The 10,434-nt window shown below is 41.0% G+C and overlaps 1 protein-coding gene across 3 annotated transcripts in view; it reads right to left on the reverse strand.

Annotated features, from left to right (window-relative positions):
- ANKRD22 (ankyrin repeat domain 22) overlaps positions 1-1,500 on the reverse strand; it is a 28,079-nt gene extending 26,579 nt beyond the window's left edge. The window contains exon 1 of one of the 3 annotated variants that reach the window (XM_025273945.3): positions 1,242-1,500. In XM_025273945.3, the coding sequence (XP_025129730.3) occupies positions 1,242-1,262 (21 nt within the window). In that variant the 5' untranslated portion in view covers positions 1,263-1,500. The remainder of the gene's footprint in view (positions 1-1,241) is intronic. The other 2 variants (XM_025273946.3, XM_025273944.3) reach the window with 2 other exon arrangements.
- Between the last annotated feature and the right edge of the window lie 8,934 nt (positions 1,501-10,434).

Raw genomic sequence — 10,434 nt, forward strand, 5'->3', positions numbered from 1 at the left:
ACCTACAGAATAATAATCTATATTTGAACAAGATGTTTGAGTGACCTGTATGCACATTAAAATTTGAAAAGCACTAGCCTAAAGCAGGGTTTCTCTCCCAAGAGGTGGTAAGCTGATCACCTACATCAGGATCACTTGAGAGGCTCCTCTAACAAAGCAGGTTTCTGGACCCTACCCCAAACTGAGTGAAACAGACTCTCTGGGGTGGGGGCCCTTAAAACTGCATTTTCAACAAGTTCCTCTCCCCGGCACTTAGGCAATCTAGGGTTTAAGAAAAACCTGAGTAGCATTTTAGAATATTATACGTGTTGACACTTTCATCTATGAGAGTTTTTCACCAGCTTAAAGTTGCTGGTCAAGACATACCTAGAAATATAAACTAATTAAAGAACAAGTTGACTACAGAAACACACACCCACAACTGGCATTAGACAAAACTGCCAACACTGAGAAACTGCTTTTAGTAATAGACGAACGACCCAAAGAGGTTCTACTGAGCATCTGCAATGAAATGCAGACAGACAGGCTATTTGTGTTAGAGAGGAGAGGGAGCAAACCGTGAATAATAACATCATTTCCTTTCTTGGACTCTTGTTTAAACATCATTCTCTTGTTCTCCTTTAAAACATTAGTAAAAATCTGTTTGATTCTAACTGGTTACTCTCAATATAGGAAAAAGTATTTCTGTATCCATCAGATATGAAAAGAAAAATATCAAAATGCATTCTGTTTTTATCTGTCTTCTATATAGGTACAGGCTTTATTAGTAATGCTAATATTTGAATTTCCTTTCAAATAGCAAGAAGAAAGGTGTTACTCTGTATTATACAAATGGTTCCATAAAAGAACCAGGCTATCTTTTGTCTGTTTAGAAAATTCAGCTGAGGACAAGTTTTACTTATCCCCTGGATATTTAACATCAGAAAACAACAACTCCATTAACTCCATCTTCATAAACTTCATTTTATGAATCTAAATTACCCCCATAAACATCTGGACATCATGACTTGTTCACACTATGGCTCTGTCTAGCTAAAGTTTTAGAGCTGCAAATAATATTGCCTTAAAAATATTAAACATATCAAAAAGACTAGCACACAGGACCTTGTTTCGACTTAAAGCTCTTACAGAAAGTTAGACAGAAGAAAAGGAGATATATTAACAGGGATAGGAAGTTCCATTTGAAAAGCAGGAGCCAGTTTTAACACCCTGGGAATCTTATTTCCAGAGAACTTACGTACCTCAGAGTATAGGATTCCCATACTGGTCCTTCACGGATTTATTCACCTCTACAGCTTCTTGAATCTTCTTGAGGTATTTCCAGTTAATATCCAAGTCCTTCCCAGTCCAGAGAAAGGTCTCTAGAAGCCCAGGTCGGTCAGTGGCAAGTCGTTTCTTCCCACGCCGGTGAGTGTTCTTCCAGCAGCCCAGGCAGCAGCACACCTTCCAGAGAGCCCAGCCCAGTGAAGCAAGGGCATTGGTTTACCATGTAATGAATGGCCCAAGTCCTGCGTCATCTAATGTTACAACCCCGAGGAACCGGTTTCTGAGTCATATCTACTCTGCCAATGGTGACATGTGAAAAGAAGGAAGCAGAGCTGAAGAGGGAAGGAAAGTTCTCACAGGGGCAGGAAGGACTCAGGGCTCAAAACAGGGTACTGTGTTTGGGACATTTCCTATTGAAATCTGGGGGTACTGTGTTTGGGACATTTCCTATTGAAATCTGGTTTTCAGTGGCTATTGAGAAAGGCTAAGTGCAAACAAACTCACTTGTTAGAACCATATATGTCTGCACAGGACTTGATCTTTGTGAAAAATCAATTTTAAAACTAATGGATTATTGCTATCTTTATTCACAGATAAGTTCATTTAATATTCCTTGATGTTTTAATATAAACTAAAATAATAAAGCCAATTTGTGAGCTATATTATTTTATATACATAAATATACTCATAATGACTTTCAAGGGCATCTCTGAGTAAAGTTTGAGCAACTCAAAAAGAAACTGAATTTTGGAAAAATTAGTCCCATTTACATTCTAGTCAATTCAATTACTTTGAAAGGTTTAAATTATACTTATAGTACTACCATATTTGATTTTCCTTTATAAGTACTGTAATTCTGAGCATAACAAGTAATACTTTCACAGCTAAACAACCTTGTAAATCTAATAAACTAAACTTACTCTAATAAAACAAACATTAAATTGTCTTAAACATTCTTTTTTCAAATTTAGTCAAATTAATTTATAATATTCCATTTAAAAATCATAAGTCTAAAATCTCTATTATACATTTGATGCTTTTGAGCTGTGGTATTAGAGAAGACTCTTGGGACTCCCTTGGACTGCAAGAAGATCAAACCAATCAATCCTAAAGTAAACCAACCTTGAATATTTATTGCAAGGACTGATGTTAAAACTGAAGTTCCAAAACTTTGGCCACGTGATGCCAAGGGCCAACTCATTGGAAAAGACCCTGATGCTGGGAAAGACTGAAGGCAGGAGGAGAAGGGGACGATAGAGGATGAGATGGTTGGATGGCATTACAGACTCAATGAACATGAGTTTGAGCAAAGCTCTGGGAGACGATGAAAGAGAGGGAAACCTGGTGTGCAGTCAGTCAGACACGACTGAGCAGCTGAACAGCAACAATACATTTTTCATGGAATCACAAGGCCACATGGTCAAATAGGCTAACATGCCAAATTCTTAAGCACTGTTGACATTGTGTGTGTGTGTGTGTGAATAGTCAGTTACTCAGTCATGGCTGACTCTCTGCAGACCCATGGACTGTAGTTTGCCAGGCTCCTCCATCAGTGGAATTTTCCAGGCAACAATACTGGAGAAAAAAGAAAAAAAGAATACTGGAGCAGGTTACCATTTCCTGCTCCAGGGTATCTTCCCGACCCAGAGAGCAAACCCATGGAGTTCTCTTACTCCTCCTACATTGGCAGGTGGATTCTTTTTTTTTTTTTTTTTTTTAATTTTATTTTATTTTTAAACTTTACATAATTGTATTAGTTTTGCCAAATATCAAAATGAATCCGCCACAGGTATACATGTGTTCCCCATCCTGAACCCTCCTCCCTCCTCCCTCCCCATTCCATCCCTCTGGGTCATCCCAGTGCACCAGCCCCAAGCATCCAGTATCGTGCATCGAACCTGGACTGGCAACTCGTTTCATACATGATATTTTACATGTTTGCAGGTGGATTCTTTACCACTAGCGCCATTGGAGAAGGAAATGGCAACCCACTCCAGTGTTCTTGCCTGGAGAATCCCATGGATGGCAGAGCCTGGTGGGCTGCCGTCTGGTCGCACAGAGCCGGACACAACTGAAGTGACTTAGTAGCAGCAGCGCCATCTAGGAAAACCAGATATTTTATATACCAAGTGAAAGTACAAGTTGCTCAGTCATCTCCAACTCTGTGACCCCATGAACTGTAGCCTGCCGGTTCAGAGCCTCCTCTGTCCATGGAATTCTCCAGGCAAAAATATTGGGGTGGATAGCAGTTAGTTCCCTTCTCCAGGGGATCCTCCCAACCCAGGGATCAAACACAGGTCTCCCACATTTCAGGCGGATTCCTTACCAGCTGAGCCATCAGGGAAGTTGTTATATTTGGTATTGTACCAAATATATTACAAAATATTCACACATTTTCTCTGAACTTAACACAAGTGCTAAACGTTCCCAGAATTAAAACACACACTCAGGAGAAAAGAGTTCATTAAAACACACACTCAGGAGAAAAGAGTTCAGTCATCCCAAGCAAACAGATGGGACTCTCTGATCAATTGGGGTTCTTTCTGTTCAAGATTAAGGAGCTAGGATTCAACCTGAGCTCTTGAATTTCTTTTCCTCCCCAGGGAAATTCTTTCTACTCCACTGATGGACACAGTGGGCTAGTCTTATTGTTGTTATAATGAGAATTATACACTACTATGCCTTGGCTTTGGAGCCAACCCCCCAATAGTTTTAAGAATTGGCTAATACTTCTGTTGGAGACATGGAGACAGAAGTCTGCAATATCCACCAAGATTGCAGCTGACTTCCTCTTTGGCTTAGTTTGATTTTGCATTTCTTTATTCTTAAGACATTCAGTGTCTTTCCCATTGACCTAAACATTAATGCTATTTTCACTCTCTTGTGTAAATCTTCTGTAACCCTTTTTAGCTTCCATTGTAACCTCTTCTAACTAACAGAACACTTCACTTTCACTACCTCCACACTAAGTTGCTGCTGGCGTCTCCAAGCTCTTTGCATGCTAACTGAACTGAGAAGTCTTCTTTAATTTCCTTTCAGGATCACAACTCCTCTAACTGGAATCTGTGTCTCTCTCTTGACTGCATCTTGAAGGTGTAGGAGTTTGAAACAAGCTTCCCCAAATGTGCCATGTTAACATGAAGATTACTTTGAACTAAAGGCAATAGAAACCCAGTGGGTTCAAAAGAATCCGTTGCCCCTCCCTTAACTACCCAGATTGATTTTATTCTTTTCAGCCAAAGATGGAGAAGCTCTATGCAGTCAGCAAAAACAAGACCCAGAGGTGACTGTTGCTCAGATCATGAACTCCTTGTTGCCAAATTCAGACTTAAATTGAAGAAAGTAGGAAAACCACTAGACCATTCAGCTATGACCTAAATCAAATCCCTTTATGATTATACAGTGGTGAGAAATAGATTCAGAGGATTAGCTCTGATAGACAGAGTGCCTGAAGAACTATGGACAGAGGTTCGTGACATTGTACAGGAGGCAGGGATCAAGACCATCCCCATGGAAAAGAAATGCAAAAAGGCAAAATGGTTGTCTAAGGAGGCCCTACACATAGTACTGAAAAGAAGAGAAGCAAAGACAAAGAAGAAAAGGAAAGATATACCCATTTGAATGCAGAGTTCCAAAGAATAGCAAGGAGACATAAGAAAGCCTTTCTCAGTGATCAATGCAAAAAAATAGAGGAAAACAACAGAATGGGAAAGACTAGAGATCTCTTCAAGAATATTACAGATATCAAGGGAATTTTTCATGCAAAGATAAGCACAATAAAGGACAAAAATGGTATGGACCTAACAGAAGCAGAAGATATTAAGAAGAGGTGGCAAGAATACACAGAAGAACTATACAAAAAAGATCTTCATGACCCAGATAATCACAATGGTGTGATCACTCACCTAGAGCCAGACATCCTGGAATGTGAAGTCAAGTGGGCCTTAGGAAGCATCACTATGAACAAAGCTAGTGGAGGTGACAGAATTCTAGTGGAGCTATTTGAAATCTTGAAAGATGATGCTGTGAAAGTGCTGCACTCAATATGCCAGCAAATTTGGAAAACTCAGCAGTGGCCACAGGACTGGAAAAGGTCAGTTTTCATTCCAATCCCAAAGAAAGGCAATGCCAAAGAATGCTCAAACTACTGCACAATTGTACTCATCTCACACGCTAGTAAAGTAATGCTCAAAGTTCTCCAAGCCAGTATCAACAGTACATGAACTGTGAACTTCCAGATGTTCAAGCTGGTTTTAGAAAAGGCAGAGGAACCAGAGATCAAATTGCCAACATCTGTTGGATCATCGAAAAATAAGAGAGTTCCAGAAAGACATCTACTTCTGCTTTATTGACTATGCCAAAGCCTTTGACTGTGTGAATCTCAACAAACTGTGGAAAATTATGGAAGAGATGGGAATACCAGACCACCTGACCTGCCTCCTGAGAAATCTGTATGCAGGTCAAGAAGCAACAGTTAGAACTGGACATGGAACAGCAGACTGGTTCCAAGTCGGGAAAGGAGTACGTCAAGACTGTATATTGTCACCTTGCTTATTTAACTTATATGCAGAGTACATCATGAGAAATGCTGAACTGGATGAAGCACAAATTGAGAATCAAGATTGTCAGGAGAAATATCAATCACCTCAGATATACAGAGGACACCACCCTTATGGCAGAAAGTGAAGGGGAACTAAAAAAACCTCTTGATGAAAGTGAAAGAGGAGAGTGAAAAAGTTGGCTTAAAACTCAACTTTCAGAAAACGAAGATCATGGCATCCGGTCCCATCACTTCATGGCAAATAGATGGGGAAACAGTGAAAACAGTGAAAGACTTTATTTTTCTGGGCTCCAAAATCATTGCAGATAGTGACTGCAGCCGTAAAATTAAGACGCTTGCTCCTTGGAAGAAAAGTTATGACCAACCTAGACAGCATATTCAAAAGCAGAGACATTACTTTGTCAACAAAGGTCCGTCTAGTCAAAACTATGGTTTTTACAGTAGTTATGTATGGATGTGAGAGTTGGACTAGAAAGAAAGCTGAGCACCGAAGAATTGATGCTTTTGAACTGTGGTGTTGGAGAAGACTCTTGAGAGTCCCTTGGACTGCAAGGAGATCCAACCAGTCCATCCTAAAAGAAATGAGTCCTGAATATTCATTGGAAGGACTGATGCTGAAGCTGAAACTCCAATACTTTGGCCACCTGATGTGAAGAACTGACTCATTTGAAAAGACCCTGATGCTGGGAAAGATTGAAGGCGGGAGGAGAAGGGGATGACAGAGGATGAGATGGTTGGATGATATCACTGACTCAATGGACATGAGTTTGAGTAAACTCTAGGAGTGGGTGATGGACAAGGAGGCCTGGTGTGCTGCACTCCATGGGGTCACAAAGAGTCAGACACGACTGAGCGACTGAACTGAACTGAACTAACTACCCAGAAGAACTTAAGTTTGGAGTTTTTCCAAAAAAAAGCCTTGCTACTGGAGATAAATTTTATCTAAGTGACCTATTTAATACTGCAGGGCAAATATTAAATTACCAAACATTTCCTCTTATTATCTTGCAAACAAATTTCCTGTCCTTTGAAGCCCCAGGCCCCTGTTCCATTCCTTAGCTCAGGATGGCATATATACCTCATTCACTTTTCTTTCTCTGAACTTCTCATGTATGTGCAGTTCCAGTGTGTACAAAACTAAATCTGATCATTTCCTGTTAATCTGTTTCTTGTCAATTAAATTTTTAGGCCAGCCAGAAGAACCTAGAAGAGTAGAGAATCTTTTTTTCCTTCCTGATAAATGGTAGCAGAATATGTCATCCTAAAATAGGCCTTTTTGACATAAGGATTATTTTGAATTGATTATTATTAAAACTGCAAATTCACAAGAGAATCTCTGAAAACAGTAGAATTTACTCTTTAATTTATTTATTTTAATTGGAGGCTAATTACAATTTTGTAGTGGTTTTTGCCATACACTGACATGAATCAGCCATGGGTGTACATGTGATCCCCATCCTGAATCTGCCTCCCACCTGCCTCCCCATCCCATCCCTCTGGGTCATCCCAGTGCACCAGCCCCGAGCACCCTGTCTCATGCATCAAACCTGGACTGGTGATCTGAAAACAGTAGAATTTACTCTTTTGCGAGGGAGATGTACATTTATAGTGAAAGTCTCCATTTGTAGAAGTGTCTCCTTCACTGTACCCGGAAGAAAATGTGCACATGCCTACTCAGTTGCTAAGTCTGTCTGACTCTGCGACCCCATGGACTGTAGCCCACCAGGTTCCTCTCCATGAAATTCTCCAGGCAAGAATACTGGAATGGGTAGCAATTTCCTTCTCCAAGGGATATTCCTGACCCAGGGATCAAACTGTGTCTCCTGTATTACAGGCAGATTCTTTACCACTGAGCCATTTGGGAAACCCCACCAGAGAGAAAGGGTGATTCTAAATCTCTAGAAATTTATCCGTGGAGAAAGGAATGACTTAAATCTGCCTAACACCATTACCCTTGTTTTCTGTGCTTTCTTGATCACCTCCCATAACTGCCGCTCCCCCAACATCTTCTTCTGCCTGAAGATGGTATTTAAGGTGGTGACTTGGCCATTTCCAAGAGTTTTCCTGGTTCTCTCCCAGTACATGAGGTATACATGCTAGTAAACTTCTGCTCAATTTTCTCTTGCTAATCTGCCTTTATTACAGGGGGGTTCTTAGCCATAGAATCTAGAAGAGTAGAGGGAAAATCCTTTTTCCTGCCCTATAACCTGTTTTTAAAGGCATGATACTTATTATAAAATCGTGAAAAATGAAATGTTTGAATGTAGGTATGGTTGTATTGTTCAGTGGCTAAGTCGTGTCCGACTTTGCTCCCTCATGGACTATAGCACACCAGGCTCCTCTGTTCTCCACTGTCTCTTGGAGTTTGCTCAAATTCATATCCACTGAGTCAGTGATGCGGACACTAAAAGCAAAGTAATAAAAAAGCAGCTGATTCATTGCAAGTGGTGAAACACTTTCATTAATCTCTGAACCAGAGACTCTCGATCAGGGATGATTTTCTTCCCCAGGTAAGACAGCCAGATCTAGCACATAAAAATATAGGATGTTCAGTTAAATGAAAATTTTAGATCAATTTCTAAAATGTTGCAGGGAACATGCTTATACTAAATAATCATGTCATTTAACTGAAATTTCTGTTTAACTCAAAATGAGACACCTGGCATTATCTGGAGACATTTCTGGTTGCCACAACCAGGTGTGTGGGGCTTACCACTTGTCTCAAGAAGGTAGACGCTAGGGGTGCTGCTAAGCATCCTGGTACAGGACAGTTCTCCCAGCCAAGAATTATCCTTCCCAAATAGTGTTGAGGTAGAGAAACCCTCTTCTGGGCCAACAGGAGAATTAAAGGTGAAGATAGAGGACTAGATCAATTGTAGTGTGAGAATGGAGTATCACTGTAGAGGAGAAAGAAAATATTTATTTTTCCTTCTACCCTTCTAGGTTCTTGCTGGGGGCTCTTAACAACTGTTAAGTTTGCTTGTTTTTCCTTTGGCTGTGCCTCTCAGCTTGTGGGATCTTAGTTACTTCCCTAGGGATTGAATCCATGCCCTCGGCAGTGGAAACACTGAGTCCTAAACGCTAGGCAAGTCTTAACCAGTGGACCACCACAGAATTCCGAGGGGCTGTTAAGAAAAGATAGATTAATAAGAGAACAACAGGGACTTTCCTGGAGATCCAGTGTTGAAGACTCCCAGCTTCCAATGCAGGGGGCTCCAGGGTTCCACCCTTTCCTTTATAGATACAAATTTTCTTCACAAAAGGAAAACTTTTATCTTGCTTTTAAATCTTTTTCTGCATCTGCTGGTTCTCAATGGACTTTAGTTCACTAAAGTAATTCATTTGCCAAAGAAGCATAGTTGGGGGGAGCATGTTCTGGTGTCCCTCATGGTGAAACAGGGTCATAATGAGATCTGAAAGTGAAAGTCGCTCAGTTGTGTCTTTGCGACCCCATGACTATACCGTCCATGGAATTCTCCAGGCCAGAACACTGGAGTGGGTAGCCTTTCCCGACTCTGGGGGATCTTCCCAACCTAGGTATCGAACCCAGGTCTCCCACATTGCAGGTGGATTCTTTACCAGCTGAGCCACCAGGGAAGCCCACTGAAGTATGAGAAACATAATTTTTTAAACCTGTTTAGGGTTTACGCTCTGGCAAACTGAGCCATAATTACAGGGGGAAAAAAAAGAAAAAAGAAGTTCCATGAAACAACTTTCACACATGAATATCTTCTATCAAGAAATAATGTTTGAGTCAGACACTGGCAGGCTTAAAATTAAAAGTGTCCATTTCATATGGCTTTTGCTGTTCTGTCTCTCAGTTGTGTCCAACTCTTTGTGACCTCGTGGACTGCAGGATGCCAGGCTTCGCCGTCCTTCACTCTCTCCCAGAGTTTGCTCACACTCATGTCCACTGAGTCAGTGATGCCATCCAACCATCTCATCCTCTGTTGCCCCCTTTTCCTCCGGCTGTGGATAGAGTCAACTCCAGCTGCCCAGCACCTTACTGTCTGTGAGGAAAAGAGGTTCCTACAAGGTATAACCCAAAGGCTTGATCATCATGAGAGTTCAGTAGAGCATACCTAGGGAGTGTGGGCCACACAACCTCAGAGTTTTCCTCTGAGATCTTGACTCATCACATTGTCTAAGGGCTCCCATAGGAGGCACTTGAGTAAAGGAATGTCATGATCAGAAGTTCGTTTATATAATAAAGCTATCACTTTGGCCATTGTGTGGAGACTGGATTTGAAGTAGCCAAGAGAGAAAGCAGCAAGACCAGAGAGGAGAATATTGCATTAGGTCAACTGAGAGATTATGGTTCCAAAAGCAGAAGAGCAGTAGTGGGATTGGAGAGAAAAGGAAGAACTCTGAAGGCCGCAGGGAGCCAGGTCAACAGACCAAAGCTTATTTAACTTTTGTGTCCTTATAAATGCTCTGATTGACCAAAACCACAGTATTTCCAGCCTGCTAGTCCTCAAATATCAAGAACCTGTTTTCATATCTTTGTTCTACATAAGGTCAAAGGGACTTCCCTGATGGTCCAGTGGCTAAGACTCGGTGCTTCAAATGCAAGAATCCTGAGTTCAATCCCTGGTCAGGGAACTAGA

This window comes from Bubalus bubalis, chromosome 23, assembly GCF_019923935.1.
Source record: "Bubalus bubalis isolate 160015118507 breed Murrah chromosome 23, NDDB_SH_1, whole genome shotgun sequence".
Lineage (NCBI taxonomy): Eukaryota > Metazoa > Chordata > Mammalia > Artiodactyla > Bovidae > Bubalus > Bubalus bubalis.